Source organism: Bacillus rossius (assembly GCF_032445375.1).
Source record: "Bacillus rossius redtenbacheri isolate Brsri chromosome 4 unlocalized genomic scaffold, Brsri_v3 Brsri_v3_scf4_2, whole genome shotgun sequence".
NCBI lineage: Eukaryota > Metazoa > Arthropoda > Insecta > Phasmatodea > Bacillidae > Bacillus > Bacillus rossius.
In genome coordinates this window covers 48,721,693-48,747,985 of record NW_026962011.1, presented here as the reverse complement: position 1 = coordinate 48,747,985, position 26,293 = coordinate 48,721,693, and the positions used below count along the sequence as shown (strand labels likewise).

The 26,293-nt window shown below is 38.3% G+C and overlaps 2 protein-coding genes across 17 annotated transcripts in view; one reads left to right on the top strand and one right to left on the bottom strand.

The window, feature by feature from the left end:
- Positions 1–242: 242 nt before the first annotated feature.
- Positions 243–5,245, top strand: LOC134542071 (acylphosphatase-2-like). The gene is made up of 3 exons (XM_063385980.1): positions 243–383; positions 2,969–3,095; positions 4,970–5,245. Exons 1-3 carry the CDS (start codon positions 317–319, stop codon positions 5,082–5,084), a joined length of 309 nt encoding a protein of 102 aa, XP_063242050.1. The 5' UTR covers positions 243–316; the 3' UTR covers positions 5,085–5,245.
- Positions 5,246–5,578: 333 nt separating this feature from the next.
- LOC134542070 (exportin-1) overlaps positions 5,579–26,293 on the bottom strand; it is a 49,462-nt gene continuing 28,747 nt past the window's right edge. For 8 of the 16 annotated variants that reach the window (XM_063385977.1, XM_063385976.1, XM_063385974.1 and 5 more), the window contains 9 exons: positions 25,744–25,907; positions 25,067–25,201; positions 20,575–20,679; positions 19,461–19,646; positions 16,808–17,056; positions 15,717–15,842; positions 13,981–14,107; positions 12,219–12,469; positions 5,579–8,380 (listed from right to left, as the gene is read on the bottom strand). In XM_063385977.1, coding sequence (XP_063242047.1) covers positions 8,234–8,380; positions 12,219–12,469; positions 13,981–14,107; positions 15,717–15,842; positions 16,808–17,056; positions 19,461–19,646; positions 20,575–20,679; positions 25,067–25,201; positions 25,744–25,907 — 1,490 coding nt within the window. In that variant the 3' untranslated portion in view covers positions 5,579–8,233. Of the gene's footprint in view, positions 8,381–9,936; positions 12,470–13,980; positions 14,108–15,716; positions 15,843–16,807; positions 17,057–19,460; positions 19,647–20,574; positions 20,680–25,066; positions 25,202–25,743; positions 25,908–26,293 lie in introns of those variants that run through there. The other 8 variants (XM_063385963.1, XM_063385962.1, XM_063385966.1 and 5 more) reach the window with 1 other exon arrangement.

The following is a 26,293-nucleotide window of genomic DNA, read 5'->3' as shown; positions in this document are numbered from 1 at the left end:
GAAACCGTTTACATGATTTCACAGTATCTTTAATGTAGCTATCCTAGCCAAATCAACCGTCCACTTTGTTTTAAAGTATTTATAATGTAGCTAACCTAACCTTTTACAATAAACAAAAAAAAAATACCCCCCGAAGATACACGATCGGGGGTTTGGCTCACTCGTCTGTGAAAAGAAGGCTTCCCTTCACGGAACCCTGGCTACGGCCTCGCCGCGCGATCAAAGCGTTGTTGCGGCGGGTGTACCCCAGGCGGCCTCGCTCGCCAGGCAGTCCCACAGTCGGCCGCGGGAGACGCGCCCAGCACCAAGCACCACCATGGACGGCCAAGATGGCCGCGGACAGATCGTCAGCGTCGAGTTCGAGGTGTACGGCCAGGTGCAAGGTCAGTCCCGCGCCGTTCACGTGTCCGGCTTTGCGCGGACAGGCAACTGATGCGTTGCAAGCGGAAGTTAGACACTTCAAGGGCGCCGTCTGCCCGGGCACACACAACGGTGCGCAGAGCTTATTTAAAAAACAACGCGATATGAAAACTGCTCAAGTTATCAGAGTGGGGACTGTTTAACGAAAAGCATTTAAGAATTCCCCGAGGGCCGAAAAGTACTTTCGATTTCGGAATTAAGTTTTTAAAATGGCTAAACGGAGTGTTTTCAGAGTAATTTTTAGGCGTAAAACAACTGGTACAGATTCTTGAAAGCACTTAAGGGACTTGCATTACACCTTTACCTTCATTTCTAAGTCATATAATGTTACGGTCACCGCTCAAATTTCACAGTTGTCTTATGGACGACGAGAAGACTGCGTGCTAGTACAGAGGCGACACCACGCTAGAAGCACCAGCGATCCCACCTCAGTAAAACACATTCACCCTGACTAGACGGGCCCCATAACAATACAAAATATCCAAACATTCTCCTCAAATAATAAACTCAACAATACAGTACACAATGGTGGTTTGCGATTGAGGTGGTCACAAGAAAAAGTGAATATAGGCTTTGTTTTCTCAAGAAAGAGTAAAATTTGTTGAAAAGTTGACAAAAAAAACGCAAGAAATAAACTGGTCTTAAAAAGCACGAAAGTTGCTAGACGTTACCAGTACTACAACTTGCTACAGTAAAACGAAGAAAAACAATTTTGTCGTTTTTCTATTTGATAATTGAATTTTTTTTATAAAAACATGTGAAATTCCTAATACAGTTTTTTTAAAAGTGTAATTTACTTCCACTGTATGACATTATCTCTTGAACTATACATATTTCTTAATTCTTCGCTGATGCCATTCGCTTTGATTTAACTCGCTGAGACCTGATCCTGAAGAATCACGACCCAAATTTATTAATTTAGAACAGCATCATGCTGACATTAGTGAGTTTTTTTTTTTTTGTTGAGAATACTGAATGAGGTTTTGCTGCAGGTTCTTTTAAAACGAGTCTTAGAAAATTGGAAAGATATTCTTGCTGGAAGAGAAAATGGTGATTAAACATTACATATGTGTATGAAATTTTATATCACAGTCTTAAGTTCAGACTTGGAACTGTGGAATTTTTTTTTATTTGAAGCCTTTGGATTTGTATAGGTAATGGTAATAACAATGGGTTTCACTGTTGTCAGCATAAGCCCTAGTTTTATAGTATTTTATAGGAATGTTAAGAGAAGTATGAATAAGGTTTGTAAGTTTTACCAATTTGGATTTAGAAAATGGTTATATTTAAGCTTGTTTCTTTTTATGTATATAAATTACATACTTATTAATTTATTTATGAGTTTTGTGCTTTCAAAGATAGATTTAACATTGGTGACTCACACATCCTTTCCACTGCATTTAAAGAGTATATTTTGGATAAAATTAAAATTAAAATTAAAAAAAAAAAACACAATTTTCTAAATGTATATTTTGCCAATATTCACACTTCCACTTTTAATAGGATCTTTTAAATTCATAGAATAAATGAAACTTTTCTTTTTAAATTTATTAATGCTATACAACATAATTTGATCAGTTAAATAATATTCAGACAAAAAATGTTGTTCGTAATGTGCTATATGGTTTTTGCTGTAGCCATACATACATACATTTTAAAAACAATTGTTCAAGTTCTGAATAATGTAAATATTACCTATTGTATTTTTTTTTACAAATCCATTTAATGAATATACCGTTTACTGTGAATGAGTTTATTATTATAGATATATACTAAATATTTTGTATAAAAATATGTATCCCTTGAAGTAAACATAACCTACGGTTGATCATTTAAAACAAAATTAGAATTAAAAATTATAAAACAAGTGGCATGTCTTTATAAAAACGTCATTTGATTAAACTTGACTCTGCTTACACAGAATTTGTCCTTCCTTTCGTATTTGTTCACCTATTCACTCAAAGAGATCCCTATTCTTTGGAAAGGAGAAAAACATATTTTATTAAAGAATATTAAATATAGGCATTTGTGGTACATGTGACATCCGTACACTGCACAATCTAGCATCTTGACTACACATAGCACATTCGATTACACAGCAACAATAACAAAAGATGGCGTGAGAAGTAAATAAATTAGATAGCGCTTGGAAAAAGGGCTCCGGTTGCAACCAAGGTGATGAGCAAGAAAGCGTGTGGAAGGGGAATCCTGCGCACTGTATCACTTATCCTTCTTCCCACCATTGGTTAGGAGACCCAATAATGGAGGAATGACAAAATGTAAATGCTGGAGAAAAAAAAAAAAAAAACATTTAACGTGTTTTCTCAGTGCTAGGATTCGATTAAACTGTGACTCACAGGGTACTTTGGAAACACTGTCTCTGCTTCAGTTGTTATTTCAGTACACAGTTGTACATGTTGGCATACCTGCATGAAAATGTTAAGTTACTCTGCAGCTAAGACATGAGAAGTTGTCCCAATCACAGCTCACACCTTTGATGTGCCCAAATACGCACATCTCTCATGGATCTTGCACTCCGATGTTGCAGGTGTGTACTTCACGAAGTACTGCCGCGAAATGAGCGAAAAGTTGGGCCTGGGAGGATGGGTGAAGAACTCGAAAAGTGGCAGCATCATCGGCAAAATCCAGGGCGAGAGAACCAAAGTCAATCAGATGTAAGCAATCACCCACTAAAATTAATTAGAGCATGCTCCCCTTACTTATAACTTTATTTCATATTTTTTTTTAGATTTGTTTGCTCAAATGGAATCTAACGGAACAAAATTTTATGCATTTTATTTATTTTTGTCAAGGTCACACTTCTGTCGCTGTAGTACTTACATGTTGCATCATTATCAGACATCACATTAGTAAGATGGTCTTAAGCTGGAATTACTGAAAAGAGAATTATTTTAGTCAGCAAGTGTGGTGGGTTGTAATGGTTTCTGACAGCAGTGCATAAAAACCACACGTGACCATAATACTAATCTGTCTTTTAACATGACAATAATGCTATAGAAATTAGTAATAAGTACGTAACTCAAATTAAATTTATTTGCACCACCTACTGAACATTAGTGTATCATCCAACTTATTTTATGTTGAGAAGCTAAAATTAAAATTTAACATTTTGATGTCAAATTTATGATTTAAAGTATAGCTACCGATTATTTTCAATTCTGTACTTGTTGAGTTAAAGTGTATTTTCATATGTATTAGAATAATATTAAAATTATCTAGTGATGTTACTTATTTCTCAACTTCTCAGGCTAAACTTGCATACATCTGTTACCTAATACAATACTAAATATCTTTATAAGTTTCACACTTATGTAGATACTTATAGAGAGGCTGTTCCACGATTGTTTGACTTCTGTAGTACAGGAGAGGATGGGGGATGAGGCACTGTAAGTCTGTAGTATAATACTCATTTATTATTTCAGAAGTCATATTATCCAGTGCATATGTTATGTTACCCTTCTGGAGGATGCAAGGGGTCAAATGCCACCTGTGGCCTGCCCCTGGACACTTTGATTTTAAGCTAAGCCTTTATCTCTCACGCCATGTTCATTTCTTTTTCTTTACAATTATTCAAGTAATGGATTTTTTTTTTGTAAATTTGTTCAGATAGCTCCCTGGCATTTATTTGTTCACAAATTTTTTCTCACCAGATATTTACAACGTTCTTTCAGAGTTGTAAAAGGTCACGTAAGAGATCTTAATTATGAAAATGTGTGTTACTTTTTACAGCTAATAAATAACATTAAATATATACCTGCTGAAAAAATCAGAGACAAAACATAAAGTGCAAGAGATCTATTGCTACAAATTTACAGGAAAAAATCACCAATATTTATATTACTTATATTTATGAGCTGTGCTCATATTGAAAGACATTCAAACTACCATTCCTGTTAGTAATACGTGCAGATGGGTCCCTTGAAGCAAGCAGGCTCACTGCTTTCGTATCTAGCTCCGAAACACGTATCGCACGCAGCTGTCCGTTCACCGTTCAAAATACAAAACACTTCCGCTGCCAGCTGGCAAAGGCCCAGAAATTATCTGTCCATTCTCTTCCGCGGCCGTGACTCAGAAGAATGCTTTCAGGACGGCAGTCTCTGAAGTGGAAGCCTGCGGTGCGACCGATGATGCTGAGATCACGAGATGCTTGCAGGACAACACAGCATTCTTCTAGGGTTACGTTTCTCATTTGAGAGTTATGTGCTAATTTGTTTGTGCAGCACTTTCATTGATAAGCATGGAGTAAAGTACCCACAGGGATTATATCTGTACCTCTGAGGCGTAACACACTATGTCACAAACACTATGTTCTTTAAGAATTTTAAATAGTGCCTCCTTTATTTACTGAACTTATTTTTTTTACCTAAAATATGTGAATTTTTTAACACTTAGTAGATCTTAGATATGGTTATGTAATTTGTGTTAATGCTTCTATGAACGTCTGCTGCTGATGTGTTCATGGTGCACATTTTGGGCAGGTTTTTCCTGAACCGTTCTTTGTATACATTAATAACTTTGTCATGTGCAGGGCTGATTGGCTGTCGAGGACCGGAAGTCCCGGGTGCAGAATCGAGCACGCAGAGTTCCGTAGCTGGGAGTACATGGCGAGGCAAGAATTCAGGAACTTCAGCGTCAGATTCTGAACACTTGCAAAAGAACTGGTGCTAATCATATGTAACAAAAAAATAATGAATGGACTGATGAATAACAGTTTAAAACACAAGTGATCCACGAATTAAAAAAAAACAAAAAACTGTATAATAATAATAATAATAATAATAATAAAAGCCCTTCTGTTATTCCAGCTACAGTCTCTATTCTTATGTGCAGCATTCCAAAGCTATCAAGTAAAGATACGACAATACATTTTTTTCGTTTTTTAATCTCGGTTAAGAAAAACATTCCAACTCCACTACAATAACAGAATATTGTAATACTGGCAGTCAGCTAATTTTTTATTTAAGTGACACTAACACTTATATAACTATCATGATATTTTGACATTATAAAATACATTACAGTGAACAATTCGCTATTGCTGACAGCTACCTTGCTACAGACGAGGATTTGTAGGCTCCTGAGAAATGTACTTTATTAGGCAGTGTAGGTACTTTAATTAAAGACTACAAAAAAAAAATTTCTTTGTAAAATATTTTTATTAACTTAGATGTTTTTCACAAATGTTTTTCTTCCTACAATACACGGTCATTGTAAAAGCTCCAATCATCTGTCACACCACACACACAAGCCAGCCAACAACGTTCGTACAGACACCACACCTCGTTCACTGCAAACTCCCTCTTCTTACAACAGAAGAGAAGCCCTTCAAGCCACCAGGAGAAACAACACAGTATTACACGCACCATACCACACTGACAAACACACCATCTTCACAAACACTACCAAGTACGCAAACAGTGAAATGTAACAAGTTTTTTTTGTTAATATTAAATGGTCTTAAAATCTGTCAAACAAAGTAAACAAAGATCTATTCAAATGAGTTACGCATGCAAGTTTCACCAAACTGATGTCCTCCGGTTCCGTGCCGTGTTGCGCCGTGCGGCACAAGGGGCAGGCACGGAAAGGGGAAGTGGGGAGCTCGTATGTACAACCATTTCATGTCCCATCCATCCGCAGCAAACTCACCATTAACAAGTGTTAAAAATAATAAGACTGCAGCTGCTGCCAAGTGTTCACATGAAACTGTACAGGACCTAAGGGCAGGAACCACCTCTCGGACAAATGCTAACAACAATTACATCCAAATAAAAAAAACCTTCTGAACATCAGGACGCACAATTAACGGAACACGCAGTAAATGCAAAATGAACTTCCCAGCGCAATCTCAAGGTGAAGGAAATTAATCAAATGTGCACCAAAATTACCTTTCTTTACAACTGAAATCAATTAAACAAAGGTGCTGATAGGCAAAGTAATGACATAAATTTGCAAATTATTTTACTCAACAAAAACATTAAACAAAATATATATCTTCTTCATATATTTCACAGTGCATTCCACTATCCATCTAATGTTTCCATCAAATGTTGCCCCCTAAAAATGAATAAACTTTATCCAAACTAAGAATTTTTTTTCCACAGACCAGAGTATAATGAAGATCAACGAAAATATTCAATGGTGTTCCTCCATATCTGTACACAGTGCCAATGTTCTTCCCACATCTGCATTTATGCGTTAGAAAAGATTATGTGAGAAGATTCATAGAAGTATAAATCATTTTTTTTTTTCAAACAGAAGAAACCAATTACTAATTATTGAGGCAGTTTTACAAAAATATGCTATTAAAATAAATTGGTTTTATTTTCAAATTATTATAACCTGAAACTGGATTAATTGCTTGAACATATTTGGTAAAATTTATGAATTAATAGGGAGAGAGTAAAACTAAGTACATGTCACAATAGGATGGGCATAATCATACAACAATGAATTCCCCACCCCCATATTGAAGAGGCACTACACCTGATTGTAAATCCAACCATCTGGAACTAATGATATATGCATTATATATTTAACATTTCTCAATAAAAATCAATCTTTTTAAATATTTACTTCCGATTAAAACTCAAAATGTTCACTGCCAGAAGTATGTATTATATAACACCATGTGTCTTATGTAAAACTGAAATATACCATTGCTTGAACTTTTCCCCCCAGGCGATTCCTACAAACATTTTAATAGCAATGAAACACAAATACAGATATAAAGCTAAGAGCAAATAATAAGTTTATCATTTATCTTGATTAGGTTTCAATAATGAGAGGAAGCAATGACGACAAATGTGGTCTAAAGGCAACTTCTAGAAAGACCTTCACTCCAGTCAACGAAACTAAATGCATCACTTAAGCCAATAAAATCTAAAGTGATGATAAATTTCAGTTGGGTCACTTTTCTGTAATTTATCTTGACCACCCAGAATAAAGCTGATGCTATGATTTATCACAAGAGTACGGAAAACATTTATACAGACTAATGCTTTAATTAGTCTTACATGGAAAGAAATTGACTAGAAACAATGCACAATCTTAAAACCCACAATTGTAAGAATTCGGAGAAGATGCAAGCTACTGGTCCAAAACAGATGTGGGGGACAGCTACAGATTTACGTTTGGAAAATACATAAATTAAGTGACATTAAAAAAAAAAAAAAACCCAATAAACTCAGATACAACCCTGTATACAGCAATTTTTACGATTAAAGTAGAAATTTACATGCTCACATCAACGTTAATGTGTTCTTTTTTTTTTGGTGTTAAATGAACTGCTAAAATATGGACAAGTTTTACTTATAAACAAAACAATTACTTAAGTCTAAACTTCCATATGTAACAATGCACAAAAACTCTCACAAGCTGTATAAACTGCTACCTTCTAATATACAAAAATGCCATAAATTAAAACTTGCAGCAAGCTGTCCAGGAAGAATCTACAAAAACAAATCGCAATGTTCCGAGGAAAAAAAAAAAAAAAATCTGGTGCCGATTCTTGTCTTGAATAAATTTTCTTTTATGTACACCGAGCGTGCGGACGTGTTCCCCACCTGCGAGAAATACTTCACGACACGTTCGCGGATCGATGACGCGAGGACCAGGGGGCAAGCCCCACGCTCGGCAACTTCCAAACCACAACCGACCCCCTCCCCTCACACCCACACACTCAGTCGGTCTGGCCGCTGCCATCCGCGATGCTTCGCCGACATCTTCAACATCAAACAAGTGTGTCTCAGCAAAGCGAATAAACGATGCCTGGTGCCTGGTGCCGGGAGAACGCTCAGTCCTGCATCTCCTCCGGGATCTCGTGGGGGTTCAGGATGCCCGGGACGGACATCTGGATGCGACGCTTCTCCTCCTGCGCCTGCCGCAAGGCCCCCTCCCGCTCCTCCAGGAACAAGTCGGAGTCGTCCGTGCCGGTGAACTCCTGAGGACCAACACTTCAGCTCGCACACACCACCAACAGAATGCAGGCACAAGTTCATGCTTTATAGATTATAGAGTGGGACGGGATAAATTAAAGATACAATTTTCAAGAATTTCCCCCCCCCCCCCAACCCTCTCCCCACACCCACAAACATTAATTTAAACACGCCAAAATGTAGATGCAACATTTTACCTCTGATATACCTGAGCACAGATTCACCCAATCTCACCCCAACTAATGGATAGAGAGAGGTGAATAGCGATAATAGCGACATTTAAGTCAATACATACACCACAAAAAAACCTAAATGCAAAGCAAAACACAAAATGAATCTAAATTCTCCTCAATTACTTTTTTTACATAATTTTTTTTATTGATTTTAGATTTTATTAAAAACCATAAAACATGATGTATTAAGTAAGAATATTAATTTAGCTCCTATTCATGGGTTTTTTCAAAGTATGTAAAAGCAGTCTATAGCTGATACTATACAAACATGGACAAAGACCTACAGAGAAACATCACAAGGAAACACAAGTAGTATTATGATCTTGGGCTTTTAACATAGCATTTAAAATAAAAATTTTTTTAAAAAATGTTGAGCTATACTTTTTTGTTAACTTTCATAAATATTTAGAATTCTTTTAATTACACATTTTAAATACATTACCATGAAATGTCGAAGCAGTTGATCAAAGTAATAATTGTGCTTAAGTACTTAATATTACAGGAGTTTTAATTTTTAATGAAAATAAAGAGAATCCAATATTGTTAATGAAGAAATTTGATTTTTTTAAAACACCATAAAATCTTGGCTCTAAACATTGTATTTAGCATTATAATAGTAAAAACATTTTGGGTTTAGGGATACATGACGAGTATATGTTAATGTGGAGTTGATTAGTGCAAATCATCATAATTGTTAGTCAAGTAGTCAGGAACATTTCTTTTACATTTTTGATTTTTCTTTAAAGCTCAACATACACGATAAGATTCACTCAAATAGATGCACAACAGCACGTACCATTCATGTTTCACTTGAGTTTTTTCTTCACTGTCATAGTACCAATCGCATAACACAGTAAGTATTTAAATAAGCAAACATTTTATAAACATTATAACACTAAGTTATTTCTACAAACTATCCTATTAAAATATTCTTCACAATATTCAGCAAAAGAAAATTAAACTTATATATGTGCAGTTTTACGGCATAAAGAATTAAAAATTTAATTTAAGGTGTTAACTTATAATATTAAAGTAAAATATTTAGACACCATCATTTTATTGATACGTATATCTTTTTTTTTTTTGCTAAACCCTGATGTTACAATTGAATACTACACTAATAACAATTATCACATGTATACTACAATCTATACAACCAGTTAAAGAATATTTAAGGTATATGTATGTTTATAGTGGTTTTATGTCTCGTGCAGAATGTACCATAAAACAAACGTCACCAAATAAGTACTGGGCAATTTACAGTAACTACTATAGTAAGTACTTTGTTCAAATTTTTTCATCACTCCCCACTCACTTCTTTTCACTTCATGCCAGCTATTTATTTTCAGCTAGTTGGCTGGAGAACAATAGACATGAAGCTCAAAAGTTTAATTCATTACTATTCATCACTACTCTGCTTTTCTCCAGCTCTTCTCGACCCAACTTCATCTCTTATTTGTGTCTTTTCATTTCTTCTTGGCTCTTGGTCTCCTCATGACTGTACATCTCTTGACCATTCTTCCCTTCTTTTTGTTGGTGTTCATTCTTCATAGCCTTACTTACCTCATCTTCATTGTTTTTTTTATTTTGCTTCTCATTTCATTCTTTGTCACCTCCTGGTCACTAGTCTTTTCCCGGCCAACCGTTCAATCTCCTCTAGGCAGTTATTTAACTCACGCTTCATTTCTCCGTGGCTGTTCTCCATGTCCCTCGTCATTTCATTATTTGTGTCTGGCTGGCTGGCTACTCTATTATCTCTCATTTTACTACATTTTCTCTAAAAAATTATTCATCTCACTCTATACTGCTTCATGGTAGCTCTTCCTCTCACACTTTTGCTTCTGCACAGCAGTTCTTCCTCTCAAGCCTTCATTTCTTTTGCGAAGTTCTTCAGATCGGTGTTCATTTCCATCATGTTATTCAACATTTCTTCCAGGGCAACCCCTAACTTCTTGAGATCCTCAACACTAACGCCTTAAGCAGTCATCTCTCTCTACCACTTTCACTAATTAAATAATCTAAATAATTACTTAATCATATTACCTGCTCTCAATTTTAACTTATGAGTTTATGACCTAGCTTAAACTTCTATTCAAAACTAACACTAATATTATCCTTGAATATCTAATTTTTAATATTTATGTCTGTGTATTTTTTTTTTTTTTAACTGAAGCTAGACTTGACAGTGGCTCAACTTACTGCTTGTCTCTTACCTCACTCCTCGGTCTTAACACATTGCCTCACTCTCTCACTCGCCTGTGGAATACGAAACAGTCCTGATGCAACAGTCTCCGCACACGAACCCGCCCCCCGGAGCTTGTCGTCTGCTTTAACTCACCAAGGGGTCACTTGCTACGCTTTAATTCACTGCCTGGAAGGCTGGCGTCACCATTTTTATACCCTTCAACCCCTTCGGGAATGGTCTAGAACCACTTTAGGGTCAACTTGACACCCGAAGCTCCCTGAACAATAAAGTCCTAGTTATGCCACTCCACGCGGGCTGGGCTCTGGGAACTCACAGAACACACTCGGCAAGACAGTAAGGTGCCAAGACTATTTGAAAAGGTTCTGGGGAGGGGGGAGGGGGAAGGTGAGAGGCTGGCATTACCTGGGCCGCAGCAGGGTTTGCCCCCAAGGATAAGTGAAACCAGCGCGAAGATCCAGCCATCATGGCAATATGTTAAATCAATTTTCATACTATAAGCCTCCCATTTTTGACTGGTTTTTAAAATCAAATACATTACATATGCCTTAAAAAAAATGTTCGCTTAATTTTTTTGCAAAATACCTTGATCTTAAAAAAATAAATATAACAAAACAATTATTTTAAGAAAACAAAACATCATATTACTTAAAAAAAAAAAAGTAGACAAGTTTGCCTGCATCGTGGGCCCAGGACTTTGTACAGAACCCACAGAACCTTCTCCGTCGCAGGCACAAGGAAGGACGGCTGAACGCTCACCCTGATCTGCACGAGGAAGGACAGCTGAACGCTCACCCTGATCTGCACGAGGAAGGACGGCTGAACGCTCACCCTGATATGCACGAGGAAGGACGGCTGAACGCTCACCCTGATCTGCACGAGGAAGGACGCCTGAATGCTCACCCTGATCTGCAGGAGGAAGGACGGCTGAACGCTCACCCTGATCTGCACGAGGAAGGACGGCTGAACGCTCACCCTGATCTGCACGTGGAAGGACGGCTGAACGCTCACCCTGATCTGCAGGAGGAAGGACGGCTGAACGCTCACCCTGATCTGCACGAGGAAGGACGGCTGAACGCTCACCCTGATCTGCACGTGGAAGGACGGCTGAACGCTCACCCTGATCTGCACGAGGAAGGACGGCTGAACGCTCACCCTGATCTGCACGAGGAAGGACGGCTGAACGCTCACCCTGATCTGCACGAGGAAGGACGGCTGAACGCTCACCCTGATCTGCACGAGGAAGGACGGCTGAACGCTCACCCTGATCTGCACGAGGAAGGACGGCTGAACGCTCACCCTGATCTGCACGAGGAAGGACGGCTGAACGCTCACCCTGATCTGCACGAGGAAGGACGGCTGAATGCTCACCCTGATCTGCAGGAGGAAGGACGGCTGAATGCTCACCCTGATCTGCACGAGGAAGTCGCGCAGGTGCTCCTTGAAGGCGCGGATGTCCTGGTCCAGGTTGAACATGCCCTCGACCGTGATCTTGATCTGGTTCTCCGTGAGGTGGGAGTAGGCCATCTGGAGCAGGCTGGCTACAAACTCCTTGATGAAGACCACATTGTCCGGGTTGTCTCCAAGCGGCACTGTGATGCGCCCCATCTCTACGAGGCTGAACATGTAGGCCAGGATGGTGGCGTGCATCAACAGCCCTGGACATTGCGAAACAAAAAAAAAAATTCACATATTACAGGCATGTACGAACAAGATAACTTAGGTTTTTAGATTTTACTACCGTATCTACTCGCAAATTTTCGACTCCAAAAAAGGGGAGGGTGGCCTATACGCGAATTTGGAGGAAAAACACATCAACACAAGCCCACGAGTCCAGCTTTCTTTATCTTTATGTCGTTGAGATAGGACTAACTGCTTACGTCTGGCACGTCTCACGACGGTCCTGCTGAGAACGGACAAACTATAATTATACCAGTCTCTGTATCACTGCCGCTCACAATACATGGCTTGCTGTTTGATGCATGCAAAGCTGCCCTGCCCTCAGATAAACCCAGATAAACACATTTTTAATTTTTTTCTCGAAAATGTTTACAAAAAAAGGAGGGGGGGCGTATACGCGGGCCGGGCCTTTACGCGAGCAAATACGGTACTTATAATAGGGTTGTGCGGGAATGGATTTTTCAATTTGGGGAATTTTTGGATGGGTAAAAATGTTTCCCCAAGGGAATCGGGAAGGGATTGGGCAAAAAGTTTAGTGAAATAAACAGCGTTAACTAATTTCAAAGATTCAAAGGTATTCCGTGAAATGGCCGTTGTAACATATATATATATATATATATATAAAAAAAAAAAAAAACATACATTCAAGGTGTTGGAGGGGAGGGGGAAATCAAGTTTTGATTTAAATATAAAAATTTAAGACTCAGTTTGTAAACAAAAATTTAACAGCCAGATGTTTTCTACCATATTTATACAAAATTCCTTTGGCTAAATCTTTAACAGGTTAGCTTAACGAAAGATTGGCTATCCTTCAGACCTCAAGGGAAATGGTAAAAACCGGTCCTTAAAATTATTTTGTACTGTATATTTATTATTTCTTGTATTCAAGGAAACTGTGTTGACACGTGTCACACAGGGTGCTGATAGCATTCAAGCACTGGCTTAAAGTGAAGTCGTCTGAAAGACGTGTACATGTCGGTCGCCAGCAATATACAACTTTTTTTATATCGTATTTAATTTTCACTGGGGAAAGAATTAGCTGTCAAGCATTTCTGTGGTACCGAGATTACATTTATGGTTTTCGGTGCTGGTTGGCTTGCAGAGAACCGAGAACAGGGACGGACACATAACTAACACATACATGCACGCTCAAAACAGGTAATTTTGGAAGACTGATGACTAGAGACCTGCAAAATTCGCGGATTCATTGACCTCTAGGATAGACTTCACAGCCCTTTAAATACTCGCGGAAATGACACCTGTTCATTGGCTACTGATGCGTGAGACGTCTCGACTAGGCTGTCCGTAATTCGGCACTTTCTTGGTTTATAGTGTTTCCCAATGGCTCACAGTTGCCCGGATAAAATGTGGGCCAATCGCAGAAGCGGTACGAAGGTATAGTTGTTTTGATGCTAGCGTATCGCGAAACGAATCCGCGAATTTCGCATGTCTCTACTAATGACCTCACAGCTAAACCTAACAAGCTGACCTGCTGTGTGGGAGGTGTCCGTGACGACGGTGAAGATGTGCTGCAGAATGTCAGTGAAGTACGTCTGGTAGAAGCTCTGGGCGGCCTGGTCATGCTGCTCCACGTTCTGCAGCAGCTGGTACAGGATCTGAGACACAGCATCCAGCACTGTGAGCATGCATGTCCCATCCTTAGATTGTAGTGTGCAATTTAATGGGCATTTACTCTCTTTTTCCAACGCACGGTATCCACCGAACAGATACACCCAAAGAACACAACAATTCAAGACACAACTTTATAATGTAATATAATGTTATGAAAATTTTGGAAATACATTTTCATGAATTTGTAACAACCACACTTTATATATAGTTTAATTAAAGATTTATTATGGAGTCCCATCATGTTCTGATATCATTTAAATAACAGATTTTTATTCCTTTTTATAAAGTTTTCCTGTGTTTTCCACAAGTTTTATAATCATAATTTACATTATTTCATGCTGTTTAAGTTATCTGCAATTTGTTAGCTTTATAGTGCATAAGCCCTTAGGCTTTATTTTTGTCTGTTTGTGTATTCACATATTTTTTTTTTTGCCATGGCCTTTTGAACGAGAAGGTGCAGTGGTCGATGGTTGTGTAATAATTAGAGAGAGACACATAGTTCAGTAGCTGTTAGAAAGGACTCTGGAGTACTGTTATCATGTGCTAGTATTGGCTGGTCTTTTTAATAGAAATTTTTTTAGTTCGTTAAAAATGATGTCTCCAGTCTTTTTGATTTTTTTTTCTGGTTGTAATATCCATCGAAAATGCCTCAATGCGAGGAGCAGGAAATTTGCACTGCTATGTTTTAGTGAGGGACATGCTGTGATTGGCTGGAGGTTGTGTACTTTCCATTTCCTTCGGGTGGAACGCAGTTGCACGTAGCCTAGCCAGTCTTGTCTGAACGAATTACCAGTAAGTCCTGTGTCGGGCGGTGACTCAAAAATAATATGTTAATGGTTTGAAGAGAGTATTTCGCTGCAGTGGTCCGGGCAACCCTTTGCTCTCTCTTCATTTTATGGAAGTTTTTAACCAGAATTTTTCGGCCAAAGCAGTGGGTATTTAGTACACAACAAGGATCGAGTGAACTTCGTTTTTGTTCCGAGGACATAGTCCTTGGCCCGCACCATGAGTTCGTGTGCAACCACGGGACTTAATTGCAAACTATCTTTTAATATTCATCCTTTGGTACTTGCGAACAGTCAACATGTTTGTTTTTAGAGTCTGCGAAGAGGTTATGTTCAAGAATTTGTATACTCTACATGTACTGGCTTTCATGGCCAGAAGATGGCTGGCATGTGGACAGTAAATTTTCTTCAAGTATTAATAAAAATACGTTGATATCATTTTGTGTCCGAGAGAAATTATTACCAAAACCAATCGACGACAGTAACAGAATTTTTCCTTGGAATTTAATTAATTTGCAGTGCCCAATTTATTTCGTAAAGTGTTAATGAAACATGCATATGCTAGCTGGGTGGTCCGGGGTGGAACATAAATCAAGGGCATCACAATCATAATATTCAATTCTTACTGCTAATAGATGTCCATTTTCACAAACAGTAAATTTTTTTATGTGTAACAATCATTTCTCAAGCAAAATTGGCCCTTCAACAGCAAGATTCAAACACAATCTGAAGTGCTCAGGACAGTAAATTTGTAACAGGTATGTGGTAAAATAAGAATACAGAACCGTAACTCTCATTTCAAACTAACCTGGAGGCCAGTATCTGCCACGTTCCTCATGGTATGTTTGAACGCCCAAATGATGGAGTCTAGAACCAGTTTGAACTGTCCTGGTGGGATGCTGAGGAACGCGGGAAAGCAATGGTTGTTGACTGCCTGTAACAGGGTGTTTCAAAACACTGCAATGGTACAGTAAGAGCACAATGATCACATAACGTCCACAGCATAGATCCCTGTTCCTTGATTACTAAATTCATGAAAACAAGAACAACTTACAATCTGATCAGTTAAAAGTTACCAAGAACATGCCAGCATCTATCAGTGTGTGCATGAAAATTTGTGCGTGCGCACGTGCGTGTCTATACATCAAGTATGTTAGGCATGAGCTAAGCTTCGACGGTACAAACAAATTCAATTTTTTTTTAATACTTGATAACACTTTGAAACAATATGAACTATTCACATTAAACAAAGCTTTACGTATATCATTCACTTAGGAAGATTGACCTCTCCCAAGAGGATAATGCCATTATCAATTAATCTAGTGCTACAAACTTATTTGCAGCATTGTATCGCCTACTGTGCATTTTCTTAATTCCGTATAACGAAATAACAAACGGATACCAGAGTAGAGGGATCATCACAAGTGAAAGAAGTATTGTCAAAAAGACAAAAACGGAACAAAAGGAAGCAGGGGGTAGGGGGAAACATGTAGTGCAAAATTAATTTTTTTTCACAGGCAATGGCTATTGTTGAGCACAAAGCGACAGCTGGAAACAGTTGTTCAAATACTTGTGTGGTAGGTTATGTAATTACGATATTAATGTTCTGTTTTAGTAATAAGGTAATGCACACAATAATGTAATAATTTATTATTTACATGGTAATTATCTGTTGTCCAAATATAATGCACCTTCAATATAAAGATAAGATAAAAATGAAAAACAATTAATTATGTAATGATGTGACCACTAATGGAATGTATACTTTAAGTACTTTTTTGTGCCTTAAACATAATGATATTTGAAGCTTTAATTGTGTAATTTGCCACAAAATAATGTTAATGTGTGGGTCATAGATTGGCATAAGATGAGGTTCAGTTGAAAGCGTGAGCGAGCGACCTGCAGCAGGAGGAAGAAGTTGGTGCGGTGCTCCGGGTACTCCTCGAAGTCCTTGTTGATCATGTCGAGCGTGCACTCGAACACGGCGTCGAAGATCTTGGGCACCTCGCTGGTGATGTGGCCCTCCAGCTTGTTGACGATGGTGGCCATGGCGCTGAGCACCTCGGGCTCCCTGGCCGAGGGCACGGCCGTGCGCTGGTAGTCCAGCAGCACGGCGTCCAGCAGCGGCGGGATGAAGCTCTGCAGGACCTGCACGTCCACGACCAAGACACATTCACTACCGATCTGGGCAAGAGGGAGGAGGAGGAGGAGTAGGAGGAGAAAGAGGAGGAGTAGGAGGAGGAGTAGGAGGAGCAGTAGGAAGAGGAGTAGGAGGAGGAGTAGGAGTAGGAGGAGCAGTAGGAAGAGGAGTAGGAGGAGGAGTAGGAGGAGGTGTAGGAGTAGGAGGAGGAGTAGGAGGAGGAAGAGGAGGAGTAGGAGTAGGAGGAGGAAGAGGAGGAGTAGGAGGAGGAAGAGGAGGAGTAGGAGGAGGAGTAGGAGGAGCAGTAGGAGGAGGAGTAGGAGGAGGAAGAGGAGGAGTAGGAGGAGGAGGAGTAGTAGGAGTAGGAGGAGTAGGAGGAAGAGGAGGAGGAGTAGGAGGAGTAGGAGGAGGAGTAGGAGGAGCAGTAGGAGGAATAGGAGGAGGAAGAGGAGGAGTAGGAGGAGGAGTAGGAGTAGGAGGAGGAGGAGTAGGAGGAGGAAGAGGAGGAGTAGGAGGAGGAAGAGGAGGAGTAGGAGGAGGAGTAGGAGGAGCAGTAGGAAGAGGAGTAGGAGGAGGAGTAGGAGGAGCAGTAGGAAGAGGAGTAGGAGGAGGAGTAGGAGGAGGAGGAGGAGTAGGAGGAGTAGGAGCAGTAGGAGTAGGAGCAGTAGGAGGAGTAGGAGGAGTAGGAGGAGGAGGAGGAGTAGGAGGAGGAAGAGGAGGAGTAGGAGGAGGAGTAGGAGGAGCAGTAGGAGGAGGAGTAGGAGGAGGAAGAGGAGGAGTAGGAGTAGGAGGAGGAAGAGGAGGAGGAGTAGGAGGAGGAGTAGGAGGAGCAGTAGGAGGAATAGGAGGAGGAAGAGGAGGAGTAGGAGGAGGAAGAGGAGGAGTAGGAGGAGGAAGAGGAGGAGTAGGAGGAGGAGTAGGAGGAGCAGTAGGAAGAGGAGTAGGAGGAGTAGGAGTAGGAGGAGCAGTAGGAAGAGGAGTAGGAGGAGGAAGAGGAGGAGTAGGAGGAGGAGTAGGAGGAGGAGTAGGAGGAGGAGGAGGAGGAGGAGGAGGAGGAGGAGGAGTAGGAGAAGAAGAAACTAACAGCAGGACCTGCACACCGCCATTAGGGGTCCCACAAGGAAAAAAAAATATTTCCTACCAATCCAGGCAAGAGAAAAAAAGTACTCAATTTGAAAAAAAAAAAAAGTTTTAAATTATAATTTGTTAATGGATTTTAACAATTTAGGAAGTTATTATGCCACTGCTATGCTCCAACTTAAATATCACACCACACATTCCATAGTTTTTTTATAAAGAATTACTCTTAGTAAACGATATTGGAGTTACTGTAAAATTATTATTTTAAAGAAAAAAGTACTAGATCTAAGCGTAAATGTACTGGACCACTAAAAAACTTATAATAGTATTAGATCTAGTACGAAACTTCTAACTGTGGACACCCTCGCATGCCACAATTAGAGGTACCACGAGTATTACAACATTTCAAATTTAATTTAAGTCCTTTGATATATTTAATGACATTTTAATTAAAATTTTTTTATTTATTTGTAACCGATAGATAGACATATGCATTTGTGTACTTTATTAATGGCATAAAGTGGTGTTATTTGAAGGTTTAAATTGTTATTTTTTAACTCTGAGTAGTCTTAATTCCCCCCCGGTGATATTAAACATTTTTTACAGTTAATTTTCCAAATATTAACATTTTTCTTTTAAAAATACCAGTACAATCTTGTAATTTGCACAAAAATATTGCTTAGTTACAAGTACACACAGTAAAAAGCAAGACACTGCTCAGCAAAATTATATAGTGAATAGAAATAAACAGAGACCCGGAAATTTAGCGGATTCGTGTGGCTTCAGGATAGAATTTAAAGTCATCAGTGTGCTCAACCCATGGTTGCTTCTCCCATTGGTTGATTTCTTTACAAGAATCTTTTTATGCTTGTTAATTTATTTGCTTACTTCCCTCATAGCTGGGACTTGTTGGCTCACTGTCATAGAGGCATGTCCAAATAACTGTGGTCCAACCATGAACACAGTGAAAAAGTGTGAAGGTTTGCATTCGCAACTTAATGAATACGAGAAATTTCTGTATCTCTATTGATAAAAAAACACAGCAAAACTGGAGTCAATACACTGCAAAACACTGAAATGGAAGTCAATTCACAGCATAACACAAAATGCAGCAAAATTCACCTCAATAAATTTACCTCGTTTTGTCTGATAGAATATAGAATTCCTCTCAATTTGTTGAAGCAGTTGAAATAGCATTATTGTTGTACTTATTATTACATGTGTTTTAATTTATGAGGATTAGGGCAACTAAAATATGAAACTTGTAACTTCCATTTTTAACACAGTAACGATTCCGAATTCTCATGCTCCAGAGGGAAAGAAATATCTCACCATAGTGTGGTCCGTAGACTGGCTGACCCAATCCGAGATGAGTTTCAGGGTCTCCTTCTTGACAACCCGCATGCTCTTGATGAGCGGCTGTTTCGTCACCATCTCCCCGTTCAGAGCTATCGCCGCACTGATGTTCTCGCTCATCACTTTGTACACGTTCAACATGTCCAAGTAGATACGGCCCAGCTGGTAAACACACGCGGGACATAGGTACCGATAGAACTAAATACTTGGTAGATGTTGGCAATGCAGTTAATCGTAGGTAAAGTCCTACGCACACTGTGATTTCCAAAAAGGCACCGATGCTAGTCAGGCTAGTTCCTAAAATATACAGATTCTGATTCCAATTAAAATTATTATATTTAGATTTGATTCTTTTTTGATTCCATACTCAATAAAATAACAGTATTTAAACTCTTCCTTATTTATACTATCAGATACAAACACCTGCTGTTATCATATTAACGTAATTACAAATGATAATGTATAATCTTTTACCATTAAAAAAAATAATGGGAAACTTCAAATCATCGGAGAGCTCTAAAACAAATTAACTTGTGAAAGCTAGCACTGTTTATGTTAAGACAATAAAACTAAAATCATTAATATTGTTTAAAAATGTATTCAACACAAAAATCACAGTATCGCCAAGTTATGTTACACTGATTTCATAGATCATATTCATCCGAATAGACAGACATTGATCGCAAACCAACGTCTTCATTTTTATGTCCTCCCACTGAAAAACCCCAAAGCCACAAAATGTAAAAACCTTTCTTAAAATTGGCATTCCTTACACATATTTTTAACAAAATTATTCAAAAGATTATTCCCACTTGGAATTTAAAAAAAAAAAAAAAAAAAAAAAAAAAAAAAAAAAAAAAAAAAAAAAAAACTTTAGTTTCTAATTACTACTGTAAGATTCCCTTTCTTGTTTTGGAAATGCAAATATAGCATGTTTTACGACATTAAAAAAAAAAAAATATATGGACATACGCCATTGCTGGTTTTCACTGCATATCATAGACTAACCACAATATAAGAAGATACATTCCATATAAGAATTATACTCAAGTGTTGCAAATTACTTAACAAAATGCTGAGAAAACTGTACCTGATTAACATAGGGGTGGCCCAGAGCTTTACAGGCACGCACGTTCGTCTTCAGGATGCTTGCCAACTGCTTCACAGCATCTGGGTCCTTCAGAACATCTACATTCTGGGGGTGAATTGAAAAGTTATTAACAAAAACAAAAAAATCATAAGCAACTAGCTTAAGATTGCTAACACTTCTACACATTATTAAAAACTAAGTAGGTTACAAAATTTTTTTTAAAATTATATAAACAAGGAACTAAACATTTTTTGTAAATACAATAAACAAAAAGCACAGATATGTTTCTACGTATATGCTTTTATTAAATAAGTATATAAATCAGCTTCTTTGAAAATATTTTGTTGTACATAGTAGAAATAATTTAGTTTTAGTTAATTTCATGATATATAATTTCACACAGACTGTTGTTTGGTATGTATGCCTTTTCAATCAACAAAATTGAATTTTTTCTCAGAATTTTTTCAATTTTTTTCAATTTCACTTCAGAACTCTGGTCTCTGCTATTCAAGAAATTTCTGAGTCATTATTAGAGTCCCGGAAAATTCGCAAATGCGAAATAACCGCGATAAAATGCGAAATGACTCAATAAATGCGATAAAATGCTAAATAAGAGTTTTTCTGCGATAAATGCTAATACAGTGGAACCTCATAATTACGAGTACGGGATACTACGAGACCTTCGAAGTTACGACAGTTTTGTAATGCACCGTCAATTGGACTACGTAAATCATGCTAAATTAAAATGGCTAGAGTGATTTAAAAGGCATCTTCAAACAAGGAAAAACGCCTGCTGTTAGGAAAAAAAACATTCACGTAGTATCAACGAGCATACAATCATTCTGAAAGAGTGGAAACTCCCATGTTAAACGCGTGTCACGATAAGCAGACTGCTATCATGGCTGCTATGGAGCGTTTGCAGCGAAGTTGACGCTGGCACAGACAAAATAAGAACTAACAACTTGCGCATGCGCAGTGGGAAGCTGTCACGCACGCACACATTCATGTTTTTTTTGTTTGTTTATGTTTGGTAGCGGTAACGTAACCATGAAAATGTTTTTTCTTGTCAAAGCATAATGGAGTTTGGATCAGCTTCGGATGTAATACTTATTTGCTGCTAATCTTATGACGTGATATACATGTGGGTTCTAACATGTTACATAATTAATTGCTGCCGCCTCCGTATATTAAAATTATTAAGACGCATCGTGACATTGTTTCAAGTTGCAATAGATTTGACATAGGATATTGATATATTCCTTTTGTAAAAACTTGTGGATATCACGAGAATTTTGCTTAAAATGTAAATTACATGCCATAACATAGTAAACGAAATTATTATTAAATATTCTAGTAACTCTCATACAAAAGTACACAACTTTTTATCCCAGATTTACAACTTTAATTTACTTACAAATGCTAATTTTAAGGGGAAATGTTTGGGGAGAAAATAACACCTCTGTTTGTTTGTGTTTGTAAGTTGGAATTAACGTGCATCTACGAACATACAATTATTTTTCATTTGGAATATTTAATTTACACAGTTGGTTGGTTGGTGAATGAAAATGCGTTTTGTGACTTGACTTGGTTGAGAGAAGGTAGGAATGTCTGGCCGATATGCTTATGGGAGGAAATGTGCAGCACGTGGTTGTACATCGCAGCCTAACAAGCAGCGATTTTTTCGGTTTCCACGACGTAGGACCGATGCCGAAGCAGCCAGGTAAGAGATAAAATAAAAAGGAACATGCTATCCGAATAAAGTGATAAAACAGGATACGTGATAAGTAATTAAAATAATATATTAACAATGCAGGGTAATTATCGGATATAGGGTCTCATCCGCAAAAAAAATTATAAAAATACGAAAAAATTTTTTTTGGACACTCCAGACCTTCCTCTATTTACGGTGTAAATGGTGTTATTTTATTCCCAACAGTTTCCAAGAAATCAAATTTTAAAGCTTACGGTACATAACCCGCACATCCAAGCAACCGCCGCCATTAATTTCTTTACATGTGGACGTGTCAGCACGCGTTTCAGAAAACGTCAGTGAAATATCGAAAATGGTCCATTAGGTTAGGTCCGTTAGGATGGGTTAGTATACCTACAATAAAAAATACTATAAACACATGTGAACAAATGGTTATGTCAGGAAAGCTATATTTTCAATTCGAAACTCCCAGTGATGTAAAATAATTTACAGTATTTTTAATGTAGCTTTAAAATTCGTTTTCTCGGAAACTGTTGGGAATAAAATAACACCATTTACACCGTAAATAGAGGAAGGTCTGGAGTGTCCAAAAAATGTTTTTTCGTATTTTTATAATTTTTTTTTGCGGATGAGACCCTATATCCGATAATTACCCTGCATTGTTAATATATTATTTTAATTACTTATCACGTATCCTGTTTTATCACTTTATTCGGATAGCATGTTCCTTTTTATTTTATCTCTTACCTGGCTGCTTCGGCATCGGTCCTACGTCGTGGAAACCGAAAAAATCGCTGCTTGTTAGGCAGCGATGTACAACCACGTGCTGCACATTTCCTCCCATAAGCATATCGGCCAGACATTCCTACCTTCTCTCAACCAAGTCAAGTCACAAAACGCATTTTCATTCACCAACCAACCAACTGTGTAAATTAAATATTCCAAATGAAAAATAATTGTATGTTCGTAGATGCACGTTAATTCCAACTTACAAACACAAACAAACACACTACTATGACTACATGTGTCAAATATATAATTACAAGATTACTTATAACTTAAGTAAAACATAGTTTTGAATTTAAAAATAAAAATTATTAATATTTCTGTTAAAAGCTACTTATTTACGTTAATATGTAAAAATATAATTGTCAAAAGTCTCCAGTATGACCTAATATGTTACAACTAGCGATAGTTTCCGCTGGCACGGGAATAACAGAAACTACCAAAAAAAAGGCTACATAACATTGCAACCGATTCCTATACCAGTTTCCTCCCCATTAACACGGACTGATAAGCACCTTTGTGTGTGTTGCTGGGTCTGAGGGTGTGTGCGTGCATGCGTGTGTCTGTGACTTCCTCCCCCTCTCTACAAATGAACAAAGAAGATGGCAGATGCCCTTCCCTTCCCCTCCTCTTTCCAACTCTCCGGTGTTTTCCTTTCTTCTCACCACTTACCTCCCCTCCCTGAACAAGCTAGGCGACGGTGACAGCTTTTTTTTTTTTTCGCTGCATCTCGGAGCACGGTCATGAGTGTGACCATTTCATTCGCGATTAAAACAAAAACTGTTGCAGATACAAAAAAAATCACAGATACATTTTATATTAGAAATTTAATTTGCTACAACTTTTATTCTATGCGTTTTTTTACTACGAGGTACCGTTTCCGAGATATTGTGCGACATTAAGACATTCTGGGAATGTTCAGGATTTTAAATTTGACTTAAATCTTATATATTTGGTTATTAGGAGTACTCGTAGTTATGAGGATTTTTCTCGCCATTGTCAGCTCTCGTAGTAGCGAGGTTCGACTGTACTGCCGTGAATGCACGAAAATCCTGCGGATGGTCCGGCGGTAGCCAGCCAGTGTGTGTAGGTGTGTTTGTAAGCGATAAGAATGTAGGAGAGAGAGAGGGAACAAGCAAGCCGAGTCGGCCCAGTCAGCAGGTGTGTTTGTGTGCGTAAGAGATTATTAGAAAGAAGAGGAGAGAGAGAGAGATAGTGTGAGCCCAGCCTTCGTGTGCGTGTGTGTGAGAGCAAGAGGAAGTCACCAAGGTCAACTGGTACAGTCGGTTCACACCAGCAATACCCCTCACGTGTCTCATAGGGAAAGGTTATACGGGTAGTTCCGGTGCACAGTTTTCTTTGCAAATTGTGTTCCACAAGTTAAACGTGGTGTATCCCTAAAACATGTCGCACATCTAAATATAAGAATACCTACTGATAAATGTTAGATAAACAGTATCCAGGTAAATAACATTTTAATTGGTTGAAAAATAATTAATCATGTTTTTTGAATTTTTTTATATATTTTTTTTTCAAAATGCTACAAAGTGCTATATTTCACTTTTTAAAATGCTACAAAATGCTAAATTTCATTTTTAAAATGCTAAATTATACATTTTAAAATGCTAATTTTCCGGGGCTCTAGTCATTATATATCACTACTCAAATAACAAAGTATTACAATGGTGCAAAGTACCTTGAATCATAACAATGATTCTATAGATGGAGTACTTTTAGTAAATTTTTTTTATTAGAGAGTAACAGCATGCTTAATTGTAGTGAAAAAGGTGCTCTGCAAAAAATTTCTTGTCACTATTAATGGTCAGTGATGAAAAAGAACTGCCTGCATAGTTTTGTAAAAAGGTTTGGAGTTAGTTACGTTTAACGCAAACATATTTTAGTCTAATGTCTTGTTCCAAAACATTGAACTAATCCCGTTACTGGAAGACACACTTGCAAACAATGCCAAACATCACGATGCTATTTGAAACTCACCTTAGCAGCCTGAATGATGATGTCATCCCACACTTGGTTAGGCAGGTTCATGTACTTCTCTATCAAAGTATCCTGAATTGCATGGTCTCCTTGCGCACTGATCATGTACCCCACTGCTTCGTAGAAAGTATGCACCTGAACGAATAAATACGAGCTACAGTTTAAAAGTTTAATATGTACCTATTAACATTGCTCAGTTCCGGTTATGGAACCCATACAAAGGGTAAATACGGTAACATGCGTGGTTCAACTACAACTGAGATTAAATGCAAAATTATCATATATCACATATTACATCTGAAATTCTTAAACACCTAAATTTTTTCCGCATGGTTTTATATGATGATTTTGAACATGGTTTGAGTATTGTAGGTAATATGAGTAGACTAGTATACATTAAAATTTTCTTTAACGTAAAGTTAAAGTTTTTGCTGAAGAAGGACCACATACATAAGTATTTGATGAGTTTTACAGTAGTCACTCAATTCGCACTTTCCTGCAATTAACAATTTTTTTTCTTCCTTTTCTTCCCTTGACAAGTGTAAACAAGGGATTTTGCTGTATTCAAATTTTCAACTTGTGTTTGCTATTGGTATTCGACATTCACATAGGCCTAGCTCGTAAATAATGGAAAGGAAGAGTGGGTCACTACGTAGTTCGCTTCCAACGGGACCCACCTGCTGGGTTTGCAGATCACAGATGATGGAGCTGATGGTGCTGAGTATCTCCTCGATGAACGGCACCACTTCCCCCACCTGCAGGAGGACGAAGTGCCGTCGACACTTCAGCGCTATCTTGATGAAGGTGTCACAAGCCATGTCCTGCACACCATCGTGCGTTTCTGAAAACACAAACCTTGTTACTCTATGGAGCCACCCCTCTCGCAAGGGTCCCGACATCACAAGGAAAAAAATTGAACCCACGTTACAGGTATGCAGCATCTTAACCTTCGATTGCAGTGTGCATTTAAACGGGCATCTACCTGCCACGTCGATGAGGAGGAGAACCGACAAGTCATCGAATACACGAGTGTGAAGTTCGGCCCGGCCTAGCGACGACACTACCACAGCAACAAGCATGAGTGCTCGGCTATGGTGTGGGCCATGAAGAGATACCGCCAGCACTTTCTGCTTTCAGCACTGTCCTTGTTTCGGTGCGCTCAGTTGCCAGATGCACGCCAGAGAGCGCAAAATTTCCAGACACAACATTGAAATGTAATAAAAATTT